Genomic DNA, 21,179 nt, shown 5'->3' with positions numbered 1-21,179 from the left:
GGAAGGAAGGAAAAAAGGAAGGAAGGAAGGAGAAATGGAGGGAGGGAGAAAGGAATATATTATATATTATAATTATATTATAATTATAAATTAATTGCCCATTCCTTCCTTCCTTCCTTCCTTCCTTCCTTCCTTCCTTCCTTCCTTCCTTCCTTCCTTCCTTCTCTTCCTCCTTCCTTCCCTCCATTCTCAGTTTTCCAATTCTCTCCCTGCTCCGCAACCTGATTTTTTCCCACTGGGGGTGGGAGAGGCTCTGCCGCGAATTCCCAAAGAAGGTTAAGTCAACTTACGGGAAAGGTGGAGAGTGCGAGGTGAGAGCTCCAGTGTAGGCAGCTCCATCAGCCGAGCAACAGGCAGGATGCAACTGCTGCTTTTTCGCTTTTTTTTTTCTGCATGCAGGTGGCGAGAACGTCCGACTCCACCGTGCAGCTTTTGTTTTTTGCCTGCATGTGCTTGCATGCACGCACAGCTGGCACTGGCCTCCGCGGGCTGGTCACAGACAGCAGGCGGGCCACATCCGGCCCCCAGGCCACATCTAGCCCAGGTCTGCTGTAAAGGCTCCTCTGCTTTCCTCGTATCAAGGAAAAAATAGTCACCCTAAACAGAGTGGCTGGGCGAGATTCTGCAGATGCAACTAGGGTGGTAAGATGTGAGCATTTTGCCACCTTGATCACCTCTAGATAGTCCTAATATAGGATCTTAACAGTGTTCGGTCAGATCTAGATTTACTGGCTCTCCAACGCTGCTCCAAATGTCTCTTCTGGCATTTCATCCCCCAGAGCTCCTTGGTAAGCCAAATAGGGTGACTTACCCACCTGACCTTTTCACCTAAGGTGGAAGTAGAACTCATAGTCTCCTGGTTTGTAGACCAGCAGCTTAATCATTACACTATTATGATTCTCACCTTCCTGCATTTAGTAGGGGTTGAACAAAAGCAATGTTTTCATACAATTTCTCCAGGTATAGGTCCTACTCTCTTCATTCTCTACATCAATGACCACTGTGACCATATCGAAAGCAACTGTGTTCTTTTTGCCGACAATGTGAACCTTTTCAACACCACTGACAATACACTCACTCTCCAAAAAGACCTGGACTTTGTCTCAGACTGGTCTAACACCTGGCAACTTCAAATATCAACCAACAAATGCTCTACCCTCCACATCGACAAAAAGAATCCAAACCAAACATACGAACTGAATAAACTCAGTAAAAGACCTTGGAATACTAATATTGAATGACCTAAGTGCTAAAGCCCACTGCAACAATATCACCAAAAAAGCTTCTAGAGTTGTTAACCTGATCCTGCGCAGCTTCTGCTCAGGCAATCTCACACTACTCACAAGAGCCTACAAAACTTTTGCCAGACCCATCCTAGACTACTGCTCATCTGTCTAGAACCCATACCACATCTCAGACATCAACACCCTTGAAAATGTCCAAAGATATATCACCAGAAGAGCCCTTCACTCCTCCACTCGAAACAGAATATCCTACGAAAATAGACTAACAATCCTGGGCCTAGAAAGCCTAGAACTACAGTGCCTAAAACACGATTTGAGTATTGCCCACAAGATCATATGCTGCAACGTCCTACCGGTCAATGACTACTTCAGCTTCAACCACAACAACACAAGAGCACACAACAGATTCAAACTTAATACGAACCACTCCAAACTTGACTGTAAAAAATATGATTTCAACAATCGAGTTATCAAAGCATGGAACTCATTACCGGACTCAATTGTGTCAATCCTTAACCCCCAACATTTCTCCCCTAGACTCCCCATGATTGACCTCTCTGGGTTCCTAAGAGGCCAGTAAGGGGTGTACATAAGTGCACTGGTGTGCCTTTCGTCCCCTGTCCAATTGTCTTTCCTTTCTCTCACTTATCATATATATTCTCTTTCTTTCATATATCCTCTCCTCTAAGTTCACTTTTACCCTTGTATATATTACTACATGTCTATTTTTCTTCCTATGTATTTGTGTATTGGACAAATGAATAAATACATAAAAAATATTTTTTTCACAATGCTGCTACCTTATACAATACAGTTGCAGAACTGCTGTTTATATACTACTAGTAAGTCAGAATTGAAGACATAGGCTGAAGACTGATATCATTCTGTTAAGAAAAGAGCTATTGACAGTGTAATAGGTTCTTTTTCTTACCCATCTTGGATGTCTTCCAAAATATTTTTGGGGCTCTAGAACAGTTTTGAAGTGGGAATAGGAGCAGAGTGAGATGAAATTCTCATGGATTAGTAATAAAAAGCGTCCCATGTCTGCTGAAAAACTAAGCTACAAAACTCCAGTGGGACTTGCTCATATACTTATTATAATATTATCCCTTCATTATTTATTACAGGATAATTGCCCTAATAAATTAATGAAGAAATTCATTATATAGATCTGCAGTCTGGCCTCTTCAATGCTTTCAACTTATCCCTCTGCATTTAATATCTCATGGCAATTTTTTTCTATTCTAAAATGTTAAACAATTAATTAGAGCATGAATTATTATGCAGAGAATTTACCGGTCAATTCTTTCTTTGGTAATATGGCAATAAGGAAATTTACCCTAGCTTAGACAAAAGTGGGAAATAAAGTTTATAATATAATGGGGAGAATAACTGAAGAAATGGCCAGAGAACAGATAGGCTATATAGACCAGCCTATTAAGTTTGAAAGATACATTGATCATTATCTTTTAGATAACAGATGAAAAGCACGTTTAATTTATGCATGGTATGTCTGTGTGTGTGTCTGTTAGCATATGGGTTTTTTAATATTTAAACATTTTAAACTTGTCTGATTACCCATGATTTGTTTCTACATGTTGTGAGCCGCCCCGAGTCTCCGGAGAGGGGCGGCATACAAATCTAAGTAATAAATAAATAAATAAATAAATGTAGTTTTCAGAAGTGGTCAAATGCTGATCCACTCTACTCTTGTCAACAGTGCCAGGGAGTAATGATGAATTTAGTTGAATAATTAGAGGGTATCCCTGTTTTAGATCATCTCTGGCAAGTGAGAATCATATGATTAAATTTTGTGCTGAGCATATGCTTTGCTCAGTCAGAGAATCTCTGATGTTCCCCATATGAACCAAATATGAATCTTTCCACCATTATAGGAAATGGCTTTCTCCAACCCCTCCCTCTGATTAGAAATATTCCTCTTCTTCCCCCTCTGGCTGGGTACAATCTGATGCATTCAGTCTCATCCACATATACATGCCAGGTTTAATGTGCTGGAATTCAGTGGCCAGGGTGAACCTCAAATTGGCACAGAATTGATGTTTTCATACCAGAAACTCTAAAAATGATTCCACCCAGTATTATGATACAATATGATTGATCTGAGCTTTTGGGACTGGCTGTCCTTATGAGACCAATATGTGGGAGATAAAAGAGGACTGAGTTGGTTAGAATTATTGTAGTTTAGAGCTTCATTTTAGTAGCTTTATCTCTACATATAGTTGAAAGATCTGCAATTATTTTAGTTAAACGGTTGTAATCATGGTGCTGTTCTTATTTGTATGTGGAACAGCAGGAAATCTATTCAGCTCACAGCTCATAGTTCCAAGAAGAAAATCATCTAAAGCTTACCTCTAAAGACCATTGCCATATCATATTGAAGAGAATATCCTTTTTTTCTCAAGAGCAACACTTGAATGTAAAATGGGGAAATCTGAGGGGGGGGGGACTTATTTTCATTTACCTATATAGTTAATTAAAACTGAAGTATTCATGTACTGAATATTTAATTTTTAAATATTTAATTAAAATATTTTTTAAATTAAATATTTTTAAAATATTTTTAAAATATTTAATTTTTAAATATTTAATTAAATATTTAATTTTTAAAACTTTGAAGCTCTAAAGAATTTGAAGATGTATTGACCCTAACAGTCTCAAGCTGTGCACCTAAAGCAATGTTTCACAAACTCGGTTACTTTAAGATATTCATTCTGACTAGGAAATTATAAGATTCCACCCATTTAAAGTTGCCAGGTTTAGAGGGTTAGTAGCAGGAATAGTAGCAGAGGTGCTCCAAAAATATGTAAAAGAGGCAATCACAGAAATTGATGAGATATTCAGGGTGCACAGGAATTATGCAAAGCATCACAACCTCCCAAGAGAAATCCATGTACGAGATCCATGTCAGAGATTTGGTCTACATTTTAATGAGGGATGAAACTATTATATATAAAGGAAAATAAATAATAGTACTAAAGCAAATATGGGTGAGGGAGAAAAGGAGGGAGTATAAATTCTTGGCCAACTTACTAAATAAGAACATACCCTTCAGGTGGCTGATATCTGAGGGGATGCAAATTACCTGAGAAAGAAAAAAATGAGAGTTAAAAATACAGAAAGAGCATTAGAAATGTTTCATCAAATAAGCGGAGAAGAAGATGATTTCCAATCAACAGAAAGACAGGAAGCAGAAACACAGAAAGAACAAGAATCGGAAGGAGATAATAAACAAATAGAGAAAGAAGGGAAAACAAAAGAAAGCAAAGAATAGCTGAAACAAAGGGAAGCCAATCAGCCATCTCAAAACTAAATAAAGAAAGTAGAATAGAAAGATGTATGGAGAAATACAGTTAATATTGGTTAATTTTTAAGGTCTAAATGGTACAGAAAAAAGGAAGAAAATCTTTGTGTAGTTGATTAAAAAAAAGTGATATTGCATGTTTACAGGAAGCCTATATTAAGGAAAATGAAAAGAAATACTTAGAATATCTAAAATCGGGAAAAGTGTATATAACATTTACAGGAAAAAAAAGAAAAAAGGAGTGGCGATATATATTAAGAACAATATAGAAAGCAGAGAAATATACAAAGTTCCAAAAGGGAGAATATTGATAGTTGAAGTTAAAATAGGGGATATAAATGTTCTGATAGTAAATATTTATGCTCCAAATAAAGACCAAAATAATTTTATAAAAAGTTATTAATAAAAACTGTTCAAATGGAACATAAAATAATCTGTCTAGTTGGAGACTTTAATGGGATAGTAGATGGAAAAAATGATCAGGCAGGGAGAAAAAGAAAAAATCAGGGAAATCTACTCTTCTAAAAGTACTTTTTGACATGGTGGAAGAACTGAATCTAATAGCTATATGGAGGACTCTTCACCCAAGAACAAAGCAATAGTAATTTTACTCTAACCTACACAAGATATTTACCAGAATAGATATGGCATGGGATCTAGGGAACTCAGTAAAAATATTGAAACAATAGAAATAACCCCTAACGTATGGACTGATCATAATCCATAAAAATATGCTGGATAAATACAAAGCAAAATTTTAGAAGATGGCCATACAACATACAATTAACCCAGGATGAGCAATACCTACAAATAATAGAGAAGGAATTAAGAATATTTTTTGATTGAAAATAGAAAGCAACCTACAATTATACAAAACCTTTGGGATACAATGAAAGCATATGCTGGGGGTATAATAATAGCATATAGAGCATGGAAAAATGGGGGGGGGGAAGAGTTAATATAATAATATAGTAAAGGAAATTGACCAATTGGAAGATAAACTACAAACTAATCCAAGGGATGGAAAGGTCAATAAATTGTTAATGGAGGCAAAACACAAATTAAATATTTTGGAGCAAAAGGAATATTAGAGAAATATAAGATAAGATACAAACTCATTTTGTAAACATGAACAAACCAGGTAGATGGCTTGCTTATAAAATAAAAAAGAGAGGGGAAGTAAGATAATACATCAGATAAAGGATAAAACAGGGACTCTACAAAATAATGAGGGGAAAAAATAAGGGATATTATAACAGAATACTATGAAAACCTATATAAACAAGAAAAGAGAAAGGTTCAGAATTACTTGCAACAAGTGACTATTTCTATAATAACAGATGAGGAAAGACAAATGTTGAATAGAGAAATAACTATGAAAGAACTTTAAAATGCTATTAAGAGACAAAAGAACAATAAAGGACCAGATGGCTCCCTGTAGAACTTTATAAAACAGTACAAGAATCAATATTAAAATTGCAGAAAGAATTATATAATGAAGTTCTATCAGAAGGGAAAATACCAGACTCATAGAGCGTGTCACATATCACCACACTGTTAAACCCAAATTTGATAGTACTGGCCAATCTCATTGTTAAATGCTGATTACAAAATTTTTATGGATATATTGGCAAAGAGAACAAAAAAAATATTAAATAAGATAATACATTCGGACCAAAATGGATTTCTCCCAATGAGGCAAATTAGGACCAATTTGAGAACAGTTTTAAATATTTTTGAGTATTATGAAGTGCATATAAAAAGGCAAGTGGCAGTTGTCTTTCTGGATGCACAAAAAGCATTTGGCAATGTAGATTGGCAGTACAGTGATCCCCCGGGTATTGCGTTCCCGATCATTGCGAAACGGCTATATGGCGATTTTTGAACCCGGAAGTAAAAACACCATCTGCGCATGCGCGCCCTTTTTCCTATGGGCACGCATGCGTAGATGGCGCCGGGCAGATCAGCTGCTGGGCGGCTTCCCTGGGTCTTCCCCCTCTTGCTGGCGGGAGGGCGAGCGGCGGGCATCAGCGAGGAGTTTCCCCACCGCCCACGCAAACTCCTCGCTGCCGCTCGCCCGCCCTTCGCCCGCCCACGCCGTTCATTCTCGCCGCTTCCCAGCTGAGTCCTGAAGCGAATTGGCTTCAGGACTCAGCTGGGAAGCGGCGCGAGCGAGGGGCGTGAGCGAACGGCTTCTCCGCCGCCTGCCTGCCCGCACGCCCACCGCTCGCCCGCCCTTCGCCCGCCCACGCCGTTCATTCTCGCCGCTTCCCAGCTGAGTCCTGAAGCGAAGCGGCGGGCGCGCGGGCAGGCAGGCGGCGGAGAAGCCGTTCGCTCGCGCCCCTCGCTCGCGCCGCTTCCCAGCTGAGTCCCCTTCCCAGGAACCCCAATCTTCGGCTCCTCGCTAGCGCTGCGGAAGTAAAAACACCATCTGCGCATGCGCAGATGGTGTTTTTACTTCCGCAGCACTACTTCGCGAAAAACCGATCATTGCGGGGGGTCCTGGAACGGAACCCTCGCAATGATCGGGGGATCACTGTATATGAAATTATTAATACAAAAAAATGGAATTAGGTGATATATTTTTAAAAATGATAGATACAATACACTCCTCCCAATCTGCCAACGTGATTGTAAATGGTAATATAACCAAAGCATTCGGGATACAGAAGGGTGTCCATTGTCACCCTTGCTTTTTATTTTGACAATTAAAATATTACTAAACAGAATTAGAGAAAATGCAGATATTAAAGGAACTTCTGTAAAAAAGGAAAGTTATAAATTACAAGCATTCACTGATGACCTTTTTTTTTTAGAGGATCCACAGGAATCCCAGACAATCTTGATAAAAGAAATAGAAAACTATGTTTCAGTGGTTGGTTTAAAAATAAACAAAGAAAACTAAATTATTAACCAAAAATATGACAATTCAACAAGAGAAGAATTTGGAAGAAAAATTAGGCTTACAAATAGAGTGGTACATATCCTTAAGAACTTAATTCATTCCGTGACCAGGTTCTTAAGTAGAAAAGTTTGTTAGTAGAAGCAATTTTTCCCATAGGAATCAATGTAAAAACAAATTATGCTTGCAAACCCACTAGGAAAGAAATAAAAGCTCGGAATTTGGGTGGGAGGAGGAGGAGGTAGAAAAGGAGGAGGACAGTCGCTGCCAAAGGAAGAAGATAAGGTGAAGGGAAGCAAAAAAATCCAAAACTTTAAAGCTTAAAAAAAAGAGGGACTTTGAGGCGGCAAGGAAGAGCACACGCCTCCCATACACCCAGCATGAGGCTGCCTTCCATACATGCACCAGAGAGAGAGAAACCCAGGAGGGCAAGAGGGGGGAACCTCCCGCTCCTTTGATTGAAAGGCAGCAGCAGGATTCCCTGCAGCATCGCAAAAACACAGGAGTCTGGAGGTGAGGTTTCCCATGGAGTGGAGCCTCAGGGGAATCCCAGCAGCGCAAAAACGGGCACTTCGGCTGGCAAAAGGGGTGAATTTTGGGCTTGCACGCATTAATCGCTTTTCCATTGATTCCTATGGGAAACATTGTTTCATCTTACAAACTTTTCACCTGAAGAACCTCGTCCTAGAACCAATTAAGTTTGTAAGACAAGGTATCAGTGTATTTTGAAATATGGAATAGATGGATTGAGCATAGAAAAACAAAAATGAAAAGAAAGAGCTAAAATAGAAGCATAATATGCAAATATGTATATAGAAATGTATAAGTATTTTAGCTATTGTAACAAACTATTAGTATAGTGTGTTCTTGTCTTGTCTTGATTTTTTTCCCCAATTTTGCATCTCACCCTACTATGCTTTTTAACACTGACATTGCTCCTAGTAGTGGATGTCTGGAGGACAGTGTAATTAGCATTGTTACAAATCTTATTCTCATTTAATGAATCCATCAAATTTGTTAGGCATTTTTTCAGAACTGGCGTGAGCACATTCTGCTGTTTTTTAAAACAATGTGACTTTTTTTCAGTCTTTTGTTGACCCTAAAAATATATTCACATTTGATTAATTAAAGTTCTTAAATCAACAAATAAATAAAATAAAATAAAAATTCCATCCTTGACTATTACTACTCTTTTTATGGACCAAAGAAGAGCCGGGGTGGCGCAGCAGGTAGAGTGCTGTACTGCAGGCCACTGAAGCTGATTGTAGATCTGCAGGTCAGCGGTTCAAATCTTATCACCGGCTCAAGGTTGACTCAGCCTTCCATCCTTCCGAGGTGGGTAAAATGAGGACATGGATTGTGGGGGCAATATGCTGGCTCTGTTAAAAAAGTGCTAACATGTTGTAAGCCGCCCTGAGTCTAAGGAGAAGGGCGGCATAAAAATCGAATAAATAAAATAAATAATAAATAAATAAATATTGACCAATCATTGTTCCAGATCTCCAGGCAAGAAAATACTCCAAATTCATGCTTGGTTATAATATCTTGAATATAAGCATATGCTATCATTAAAGACCAGAGCCATTAGATTTCACTTTTAAATGAATGATAATTTCTTGTTACATTCTTATTTACTTATTTACTTATTTACTTATTTACTTATTTACTTATTTACTTATTTACTTATTTACTTATTTACTTATTTACTTATTTACTTATTTACTTATTTACTTATTAGATTTCTATGCCGCCCCTCTCCGTAGACTCGGGGCGGCTCACAGCAATAATAAACAATATATAACAAATCTAATAATTTAAAAGAAACACTAAAAACCCCATTATTAAAAGCAAACATACATACAAGCATACCATACATAACTGTATAGGCCCAGGGGAGATGTGCAAAGGTGGGTTTTAAGAAGTTTACGAAAGGCGAGGAGGGTGGGGGCAGTTCTAATTTCTGGGGAGAGCTGGTTCCAGAGGGTCGGGCCCGCCACAGAGAAGGCTCTTCCCCTGGTCCCGCCAAACGGCATTGTAACCAAGAATTCTTGCTTGGTTACTTTAAACTACAGTATATAGCAAAGAAGATAGAATTATATATCACATGCATATATAGGCTTCATTGTTTAGTTATCTTAATAGGGGCTTCCGTGATCTTGGATACCATAGGAAATTGACTATTCTGAACTGCAAATGAATCTTTCTGATTGTTTCCTTGTCACAAATAATGAAAGGAATTCAAAAACATAGAGAAATAGCCAAACAAGTAGTACTCATCTAGGGACTAGAATTGAGACTTGCTTCAGTTATTAAGCAAAGCAGTTGCTAAGTGAAACCATGACTTTTCATATGATCTTATTTCCTTTGCTGTGAAAGTTGTGAGTGCAAGGATAAAGTTATTTTTTAATCACCATCATAACTGAACAGTTGTTAAATAAGGTAGTCATTAAATAAGGAATACCTGTAAATTGTAGTTTTGCATTGAATTTCAGAATGCTCGGTACAGATTCATCAAACATGATCACTCCAGCACATCATCAGACTTCTGTAAAATAATGTAACATTAGTCTAGATGTGTAAGGTACTTTCATTTAATGGATTAATCCACAATTATATTTATCTATATTTTTTGGTGTAGCTGGAAAAGAAACTGAAATAAGGAGGAATTTGTCCTGTGCTGTAATTTTATTTATTTATTTATTTATTTATTTATTAGATTTAATTTAATTTATTTTAATATAACTTCCCCCCTCACCCATTACAATAATAATAATAATAATAATAATAATAATAATAATAATAATAATAGAAAAGGCGATGAAATATTGGAAGAGTGAGCTTTTTGTTGGGAATGAAAGCTATGGACTGATCAACATCAGAAGGGGCATCTTCCAGGGGGACTCTTTATCCCCATTGCTATTCATCATCGCTATAATCCCGCTGTCACTCATCCTACAGAAAACAAACCTAGGCTACCAAACTGCTAGGAATTCACCAAAAATTTCACACCTGCTGTATATGGATGACCTGAAGTTGTACGGAAAATCAGAAACTGCGATACAGTCACTAACCAACCCTATGCGAATCTTCAGCAATGACATCAGCATGGAGTTTGGTCTGGATAAATGTGCCACAGTGGCACTGAAAAAGGGGAAAATCACTGAAAGTGAGGGCATTGTAATGCCAAATGGTCAAACCATCAAGTGCCACCAGCCAGAAGCCTACAGATACTTGGGCATCTTGCAACTGGATAATATCAAGCATGGCCATGTGAAAACTGTGATCAGCAAAGAGTACATCCAGAGGACCAGAAAAATTTTGAAGAGCAAACTGAATGGTGGCAACACTATCAAGGCTATAAATACGTGGGCCATACCTGTCATTAGATACACAGCTGGCATAGTGAACTGGACTCAAGCAGAGCTGGACAACCTGGACAGGAAAACCAGAAAATTAATGATGATCCATCATGCACTACACCCCCACAGTGATGTTGACAGGCTGTGTTTACCAAGGAAAATAGGTGGCAGAGGACTTTTGCAAGTGAAGCAGACAGTAGAAGAAGAGAAGCATGCATTAGCTGACTATGTGAAGAGGAGCAAAGAGTCAGTGTTGATGGAGGTCAACAATAGGAAGCTTCTCAAGGTGAAGCAAACTAAGGACCAGTACAGAAAAAATGTAATTCAATGTCGTATGGACAGTTGGCGGAACAAAGCATTGAATGGACAGTTTTTGGAGAAGATTGAAGGCAAAGTGGATAAAGAAAAGACTTGGTCATGGCTTACAAGTGGAACACTCAAAAAGGAGACAGAAGGACTAATACTGGCGGCACAAGAACAGGCCATTAGAACAAATGCTGTCAAAGCCAGAATTGAAACATCAGCAGACGATCCAAAGTGCAGACTCTGTATAGAAACAGATGAAATAATCGATCATATACTAAGCTGCTGCAAAAAGATAGCACAAACTGACTACAAGCATAGACATGATGCTGTGGCACAGATGATCCACTGGAACTTGTGCCGGAACTACCATTTACCAGTGGCAAAGAACTGGTGGAATCATAAGCCCGAAAAAGGCCGCTTTACTGGGACCGGCAAACATAATTCGCCGCTATATCACGCAGTCCTAGGTGCTTGGGAAGCACCCAACTGGTGATGAAATACAAAATCCAGCATAGTGATCTCGTTTGCTGTGCTGTATTGACATAATAATGATGATGATGATGATGATGATGATCATGATGATGATCATGATCATGATCATGATGATGATCATGATGATGTGGCAAAGAACTGGTGGGATCATAAGCCTGAAAAAGTGGTCGAAAATGAGCAAGCAAAACTACTGTGGGACTTCCGACTTCAGACTGACCGAATTCTGAAGCATAACACACCAGACATTGTGATCGTGGAGAAAAAGAAAGTATGGATCATTGACATTGCAATCCCAGGAGATAGCAGAATTGATGAGAAGCAGCTAGAGAAATTAGTGAAATACGAAGATCTAAAAATCGAGCTGCAACTACTCTGGCATAAGCCAGTGAAAGTGGTCCCAGTGGTACTTGGCACGCTGGGCGCAGTACCAAAGGATCTCAGCGGACATTTGAAAACCATCGGAATTGACAAAATCTCCATCTGTCAATTGCAAAAGGCCGCTTTACTGGGATCGACAAACATAATTCGCCGCTACATCACGCAGTCCTAGGTGCTTGGGAAGCGCCCGACTGGTGATGAAATACGAAATCCAGCATGGTGATCTTGTTTGCTGTGTTGCACTGACATAATAATAATAATAATAATAATAATAATAATAATAATAATAATAATAATAATAATAATAACAATAACAACAACAACAACAAAACAACAATAGTAATAGCCATAGCCCTAGGCTGATACAACTGTATGTATGGTATGTTTGTACGTATGCTGGTTTTATATATTGAGGGGTTTTAAGTTAGTTTTTAGTATTGGATTTTTACTGTATATTGTTCATGACTGTTGTTAGCCGCCCCGAGTTTTCGGAGAGGGGCGGCATATAAATCCAATAAATGAAATGAAATGAAATAAAATAGCAATAGCAATAATAGTAATAATAATAACTTATTAGATTTGTATGCTGCTCCTATCCAAAGACTCGGGACAGCTCACAACAACAATAACAATACAATATAATACAAATCTAATATTAAAAAGAACAAGTTAAAACCCATTATTACTAAAAACAATCAATACTACACAATGCTACAAGTCAGAAGGGGGGGATTAGCCCCCCCATGCCTGGCAACATAAATGGGTCTTCAAATCTTGCGAAAGGCAAGGAGGGTGTGGGCAGTTCGAATATCCAGGGGGAGTTGATTCCAGAGGGTTGGGCCTGCCACAGAGAAGGCTCTTCCCCTGGGTCCTGCCAGACGACATTGTTTAGTTGACAGAACCTGGGGAAGACCAACTCTGTGGGACCTAATCAGCCACTGGGATTCGTGAGGCAGAAGACGGTCCCATAGATATTCTGGTCCGATGCCATGAAGGGCTTTATAGGTCACAACCAACACTTTGAATTGTGTCCAGAAACTAATCGGCAGCCAGTGCAAGCCGCAGAGTGTTGACAAGACATGGGCGTATCTAGGAAGGCCCATGATTGCTTGCGTGGCCACATTCTGCATGATATGAAGTTTCCGAACACACTTCAGAGGTAACCCCATGTAGAGAGCATTGCAGTAGTCAAACCTCGAGGTGATGAGGGCATACGTAACTGGCAGATCTTGACCCTCTAAAAATAAAGTTTGAAATTTCAGAATAACACACCTGGTCTATTTTATTAAACCTGGACTTTTTTTTTTAGTAAACTTTATTAATTTTTCATAAAAATTGACATACATACAAACAAACAAACATTTAACATGAAATTGGGGCTGCAATTCCCCCTCTTGTCATAGAAGTCAAATTTCCATACAGAAAAAAGAATACATTATTAATACCTTCGGTCAACATATTAATTTAAATGAAAAGAAGAAATTTTGTTTAACCTTATATTTAAAAAACCCTTTATATATAAACAAGATAGAACAAAGAATTTAAATCATTGCAATACTTCTACAATTCTCCCATACATTTTACTTTTAATTCTTCTTCTTATTTATTCATATATACACCTTTTTCCAAATCACATAAAATTCTGATTCCTCTTGGTTGTTTAACCGTCTTGTCATCATTAAACCCGAACATTTGTTAATACTATGGTATAATTTGTACAAATATATTTCATGAAATGTGCCCAGCTGGATTTCAGGTGGGGCACCACCCATGATCTGAGGGAACTGGGGGGGGGGAGTGGCTATTATAGCCAAAAAGACTATCAGCCTACTCAGGCTCACTGCTCCTGAGATAGCGGGTTGTGAGTTGCTCTTTGTGAAGTTGGACCTAGTGGTTCAGGTGGGCTTATTGCTCATGTACCTGCCCCTAGCTGCATATCAACAGTCCTGCCAGTGCTACTCAAGTAGGTAGCTGGACTTGTGGTGGAGTTCCACAGACTTATTGTCTTGGGAGACTTCAATCTACCATTGCTGGGTGAATCCTCTGGGTTAGCGCAGGAGTTAATGGCCACCCTGGCAACCATGGACCCGACCCAAGTAACTCAGGGTCTGATTCACAAAGGGGGACATGCTCCCAACATGGTATTCCTCTCAGAGCAGTTGAGCAATGATCTGAAATTAAGGGGCTTAGATACCTTGCCTTTGTCATGGTCAAATCATTTTCTGCTACGGCTTATTTTTAAGGTTCCAATGCTCTCCCACTTGGAGGCGGACCCGGAGGGCTTTCAGATGGCACCTGGGGGTTTGCTGGATTCTCTTATACACAGTTCAGCACAGTCCCTTGCTGCGGCCTGGAACATGCAGCAGTGGGGGCTCTAGACCGAATTGTGCCATTGCGACCTCTCTATGTCAGTAGACCCTGGAGATCTCCTTCATTTACCAAGGAACTCCGAGGGTGAAACACTAGAAGAGATGTCTAGAGATGCGTTGGAGCAAACGTAAATTTGAATCTCTTGTAAAAACTCATATGGAGACTTACAAAGTGGCACTCAGGGTGACACACGTATCGTGTCACTCTGATTGCATCTGCGGAATCCCGCCCAGCTGTCCTGTTTAGGGTGACTCACTCCTTTCTTAATCAGGGGGAGTTGATGAACCCTTGCAGGGTAGTGCTGAGGATTTTAACAAGTTTTTTGCAGATAAAATCACTCAGATCCAGACAGATCTTGACTCCAACTGGAGTGCAGTGTCGCCTGACGAGTCAGTCAAGGTGACAGGGGCCCATCTTAGTCCTGTTGTGTGGGAGGAGTTTGACCTGGTAACACCTGATGAAGGGGCAAGGCCATGGGAGCTGTGAGCTCTACCACCTGTTTGTTAGACCCGTGCTCCTCCTGGCTGGTTTCGGCCAGGAGGGAGTTAACACCCGGTGTCCAGGAGATTATCAATGCTTTGTTGAGGGAAGGGTCCTGCTCCCTATAAGGAGGCAATTGTGTGCCCCCTCCTCAAGATGCCTTCCCTGGATCCAGCCATATTTAACAACTACTGCCCTGTCTCCCTCCCTATAAAGGGAAGGTTGTTGAGAAGGTGATGTTGCTCAGCTCCAATGGTCCTTGGAGTCAGGATTCAGCCCTGGCTACAGCATGGAAATTGCTTTTGTCGCACCGATGGATGATCTCTAGCAGGCCTGGGGTAGGGTTTATTATAATTATTATTATTTATTAGACTTGTATGCTGCCCTTCTTCAATAACTCGGGGCAGCTCACATGATAAATATAAACAATATGTATACAAATTTAATTTGTTAAAACTATCAGCTATAATCCCACTACATTAAAAAGCAGTCACTTAACTCAGTCACATCCAAACATAACATTTAAGGGTCAGGGAGGGGGGGCATAGTCTGGTTGCCCCATGCCTGGTGACATAGGTGGGTTTTAAGGCTCTTGTAAAAGGCGAGGAGGGTGGGAGCAATGTGAATCTCTGGAGGGAGCTGATTCCAGAGGGCTGGGGCTGCCACAAAGAAGGCTTTTCCCTTGGGCCCCACCAGATGACATTGTCTGGCCAACGGGACCAGAGAAGGCCAACTCTCTGGGACCTAACTGGTTGCTGGGATTCATGCGGCAGAAGGCGGTCCTGTAATCTGGCCCAATGCCATGTAGGGCTTTATAGGTCATCACCAACATTTTGTATTGTGTCCACAAGCCAATTGGCAACCAATGGAGTCCATGGTGTGTTATAGAAACATGGGTGTATCTGGGAAGACCCATGACCGCTCACACGGCTGCATTCTGCATGACTTGAAGTTTCCAAATACTCTTCAGAAGTAGCCCCATGTAGAGATCATTGCAGTACTCGAACCTCAAGATGATAAGAGCATGAGTGACTGTGAGCAGGGACTCCCTGGCCAAATAGAGCTGCAACTGGTGCACCAGGCAGACCTGGGCAAATGCCCTCCTTGCCACAGCCGAAAGATGGTGTTCTAAAGTTAGCTGTGGATCAAGGAGGATGCCCAAGTTGCAGACCCTCTCTAGGGGGTCAATAATTCCCTCCAGGGTAATGGACGGAGAGATGGAATTGTCATTGAGAGGCAAAGCCCACAGCCACTCTCTCTTGTCAGGGTTGATTTTGAGCCTGTTGGCACCCATCCAGACCCTAACAGCCTCCAGGCACCAGCACATCACTTCCACTGCTTTGCCGAGTGGACACGGGGTGGAGATGTACAACTGGATGTCATCAGCATACTGATAACTCACCCCAGGTACTTGGATGATCTCACCCAACGGTTTCATGTAGCTATTAAATAGCAGGGGGGAGAGGACCAGTCCCTTAGGAACTCCACAAAGGAGAAACCTAGGAGTGGATCTCTGACCCCCCACTAACACCGACTGTGACCAACCAGAGAGGTAGGAGGAGAACCACCGTAAAATGGTGCCTCCCACTTCCAACTCCTCCAGCTGCGCAGAAGGATACCATGGTCGATGATATCGAAAGCCACTGAGACGTCAAGGAGCACCAGGATAGAGGATAAACCCCTATCCTGGGCCCACCAGAGATCATCCATCAGCGCAACCAAAGCAGTTTCCATGCTGTAGCCAAGCCTGAATCCTGACTGCTGAGGGCCTAGATAATTGGCTTCTTCCAAGGGCCGCTGCAGCTGGAGTGACACCACCTTCTCAACAACCTTCCCCATAAAAGGAAGGTTGGAGATTGGACAGTAATTATTAAGTATGGCTGGATCCAGGGAAGGCTTCTTGAGGAGGGGGCGCACAAGTGTCTCCTTGTAGGGAGCCGGGAAGAACACCCCTCAAAGAAGCATTGACAATCTCCTAGACCCAGCTTCGTGTCAGCTCCATGCTGGCCAAAACCAGCCAGGAGGGACACTGGTCCAGCAAACAGGTGGCAGAACTCACAGCTCCAGTGGCCTTGTCCACTTCATCAGGTGTCACGAGGTCAAACTCCTCCAAGACAGATGGACTAAGACAGGCCCCTGTCACCTCGAACGACTCGTTATCAGCCGACACTGCGTTCCAATTGGAGTCAAGATCCGGACAAATCTGAGCAATTTTATCAGCAAAAAATGTATTGAAATCCTTGGCACTACCCTGCAAGGGCTTCCCAAGTCCCCCCTGATTTAGAAGGGAGCGGTCAACCTAAACAGAGTGGCCGGATGGGATTCCACTGATGCAATCAAAGTGGCATGATATGTGCATCTTGCCGCCTTGAGCACCACTTTATAAGTCTTAATGTGAGCCCCTAAAAGTGTTTGATCAGACTCAGACTTACTTTTCCTCCAACGCTTCTCTAGATGTCTATTCTGGTATTTCCATACCCAGAGTTCCTTGGTAAACCAAGGAGCTCTCCGAGGCCTAGTGCCACAGAGAGGTTGCAACAGCACAATCCAGTCAAGAGCCTCTGTCACAGCCGTATTCCAGGCCACAGCGAGGGACTCTGCCAAACTGTGTACGAGTGAATCCTCTCAGTGGCTTTTGATACCATCGATCATGGTATCCTTCTGCACTGGCTGGAGGGACAGGGAGTTGGAGGCACCATTTTACGGGGGTTCACCACTTACATCTCCAGTCAGTCACAGTCGGTATTAGCAGGGGGTCAGAGGTTGACTCCTAGATCCCTTCCTTGTGGGGTTCCTCGGGGGTCTGTCCTCTCACCCTAGCTGTTTAATATCTATATGAAACCACTGGGTGTGATCATCTGAGGGCATGGGGTGAGTTAACATCAGTATGCTGATGACAGTATACATTTCCACCCTGTGTCCACTCAGTGAAGTAGTGGAAGTAATGTGCCAGTGTCTGGAGGCTGTTAGAATCTGGAGGCTGTTAGAGTGTTAATAGGCTCAGACTCAATCCCGACAAGACAGGGTGGCTACGGGTTTTGCCTCCCAAGGATACTTCCATCCGTCTGTCCATTACTGTGGGGGGGGGGGACTTTTGACCTCTTCAAAGAGGGTCCATAACATGGGCATCCTCCTCAATCCACAGTTGACTTTGGAACATCATTTTTCAGCTCTGGCAAGGGGGGCTTTTGCTAGGTTTGCCTGGTGCACCAATTGCGGCCTTATTTTGACAGGAAATCTCTACTCACAGTCCTTCATGCCCTTATCACTTTGAGATTCCACTATTGCAATGTTCTCTACATGGGGCTACCTTTGAAGAGTGTTCAGAAACTGTAAATCGCACAGAATGCAGCCGTGTAAACAGTCATAGGCCCCCCATGTTTCACCAGCACTCTGTGAACTGCATTGGCTGCTGATTGGTTTCCAGATGTGATTCAAAGTGTTGGTTATGAACTATAAAGCCTTACATAGCATCGGAGCAGATTACTTGCAGGACTGCCTACTGCCACATGAGTCCCAGTGACTAGTTAGTACCACAGAGTCAGCCTTTTCCAGGTTGTGTCAACTACACAATGTCGCTTAGTGGGGCTAGGGGAAGAGCTTTCTCTGTGGGGGCCCCAACCCTCTGGAATCAGCTTCCCCCAGAGATTCATATTGCCCCTACCATCCTCACCTTCTGAAATGAAAACTGAAAACTGAAAATCTATGCCGCCAGGCTTAGGATCACTAGACCCTAGCCTCTGGCTGATGAATATGAGGTATGCTTGTAGTTTGAATGTGAATGGATGATTTTTAATGCTCCAGAGTTTTTAGAATGGATTTTAGAATACAGTAGTTAATTGTATTAATTGGATTTTAATAATTTACATTGTATACTGTTTTCTTTGATGTGCTGTGAGCCACCCAGAGTCCTTGGAGAGAGCAGCATACAAATCTAATTAATAAGTAATAAATAAATAAATAAATAAATAAATATTTTATTTCTATACCATAGAATAAACCTATTTAATTTAATATTGAATCTGCTTCATACCTAACTGCTTAGGCTGAAAGATTGCAATTTCTCTTGTTCACCAACACTTATTTCAAAGGGCTTTGAATTTGTAGCCCTTGCATCCTGGAATTAACTGTTTCACAATATGGGTTTCCCATTGATGTGGAAATAAATATTTCCTGCAGTCAAAAAAAATCATAGCTGTTCTAAGCCCCACGCCCCTTACACCAATATGTCTGTTTCTTTAATAGCAGGAATAGGTTTTTTTTACCTTTATATCTGTTATGGAATTTGTTCTCATTTGCCAGAACATTTAGTGGAAATATTCTTCCAGTTATTTTACACAAGTATATATGATTGAAATCTGGGAAATATTCAGGAATGTTAATTAGTTATAAATGAGATGGCATCAAGTTCTTACAATGGAACAAAATGGAATTTCTTTTAAAAGATTTTATAAATACCCAAGGTTTATGTATAAAAAGCAGTTTTTTCTTTGCATTGCAAAGATAGAATATTAGGGGGGAAATTCTTTCTTTTCTGAGAAATGCTAAATAATGGCATTTAAGTGTTTCAGGATTGATCCATTCATTAAAAAATGTTTCTTTATGAACTGCACATTTTAAGATATTTTCTAGCTTGATTGTGTTACAATCAAATTTCATTGCATTTTTATTTTGATATGGTATAAGCAAAAAATGGCATTTTCAGTAGATTTTCATGTTTTGAACTACATCTCATATTCCACCCACTTTTTTGCATTATGTCTAATTCTCAAAAGATTACTTGGACATGTCTCTGCAATTTTCTTAAGAGAGATTTTTCAGAAATGGTTTGCCATTATTTCCTAGGGTTGAGAGAAAGTGATTGCCCAAAAGCTATCCAAGAGGAGTTGCTTTTTGCCCAAGACAGGGTTAGAGCTCACACTCTCTTAATTTCTATCCTGATATCTTAACCATTATACCAAATCAGCTCTAATTCACCTTGGAGTACTTCCATCTAGATTCGTCTGAATACATTTAGCATGAAACTTTTTGCTTTTCATTTTTTTGTTTATAGTTGGATTAGGGAGATGGTCTTTTGCTCGTTTGACTACATTTGAATTGGGCCAATAAAATATTACCCTAGGTTAAACATTTTCTTCTGATCAAATGGCCTTTTTGTGCAGTTTTAATAACCAGTGAGATATGAAATAATTAATATTTATTATACGTAAAACTGCACTGTATCATATTAGATCATTTGCTCATTTACCTTAGTATTTTCCATGTTGATGGGCAACAATTTCTGGTCTCAGAGAAGGGGTTTTGTTTTTCTTTTCCCCAGCACTTCCTGGAGATATTGGGACAGACATCAGTCCCTTTTTTCCTGGAGCTGAATGCTCTTTTAAAAAGAGGAGATTTTATCTAAATCTTTTTTCTACTCTATTATTTTTTTCTTACTTCTTATAGACTATTTTTGAAAGAAATTGTCAGTCAGATGACTGTGCTGCTGACCTGAAACTCCAGTGTAAACTCTTCCTATCTAGGTAAGTAGCCCTTTTTTTCAATTAAAAATGGCATGGATTGTGAGATATTGGACTGTAAAAAGTAAATTCACAATTGTGAAGAAGAGTTTAGATGTCCTGAATGCAAACTGAGAGGTAGTCATGTCAGATTGAAGGTTACAGGCGAGTAAACAAGAATGGTCAGAGACAAATTCTTTAGAACTCTAGACAGATCCCATCAAAGCGGAAAAAGTTCCAACATGAGTTGATTGATAATTGGATTCTTATTCCAATTCTTGCAGACTCCACTTACTGGCTAGAAGATCAGAATCCTCAAAGTCACCAATTTGTTTGATAAACAGATTTGGCAAGTGAGACTTTTGGCAAGGATATTGATTCCTCCATGTAATCTGGCTCAGGTCTGCAATTCCTAGCCCAATTGTCATAGGATTTCAGGTTCAAATATCTAAGTTGACTGTGTAAAAGTCCAGTTCTAGAAGTTGCAGAGCTAGCATCTTACAGCAATTTAAAAAGTGGACTATTGAAATTGGTTTAAGAGACTCAAATCTTGGACAGTTAAAAAGTTATCATCTTCATTTTAGCCATTGTTTATCCATTGCAGAATGAAATCCTCTTCCTCATGTTTCCAATTGACACAGTCCTAAGCTTCTTCTTTTTTTTTTTTTTGCCAGTTGGGCCTGCAATGCTTGCTGATGTTGTTGATCCATCTTGTTTTGGGTCTCTTTTGTGGATAATATTTATCAAGTGTGACTGCCTTGGTCTACCTGCCACCAGTTCTTCTTGCTATGTGACCAGCCCATTTCCAATTCTTTTATTCTCTTAATG

The 21,179-nt window shown here is 40.3% G+C and overlaps 1 protein-coding gene across 1 annotated transcript in view; it reads left to right on the top strand.

Annotated features, from left to right (window-relative positions):
- The window catches only part of ITGA9 (integrin subunit alpha 9), a 953,395-nt gene that overhangs the window by 455,224 nt on the left and 476,992 nt on the right, over positions 1 to 21,179 (top strand). Inside the window, exon 17 of the mRNA XM_070726333.1 lies at positions 20,299 to 20,375. Within this exon, the coding sequence (XP_070582434.1) occupies positions 20,299 to 20,375 (77 nt within the window). The remainder of the gene's footprint in view (positions 1 to 20,298; positions 20,376 to 21,179) is intronic.

The sequence above is a fragment of the Erythrolamprus reginae genome, chromosome Z, assembly GCF_031021105.1.
Source record: "Erythrolamprus reginae isolate rEryReg1 chromosome Z, rEryReg1.hap1, whole genome shotgun sequence".
Lineage (NCBI taxonomy): Eukaryota > Metazoa > Chordata > Lepidosauria > Squamata > Dipsadidae > Erythrolamprus > Erythrolamprus reginae.
Note: the sequence above shows the minus strand (reverse complement) of the source record. Positions and strands in the feature narration are given on the sequence as shown.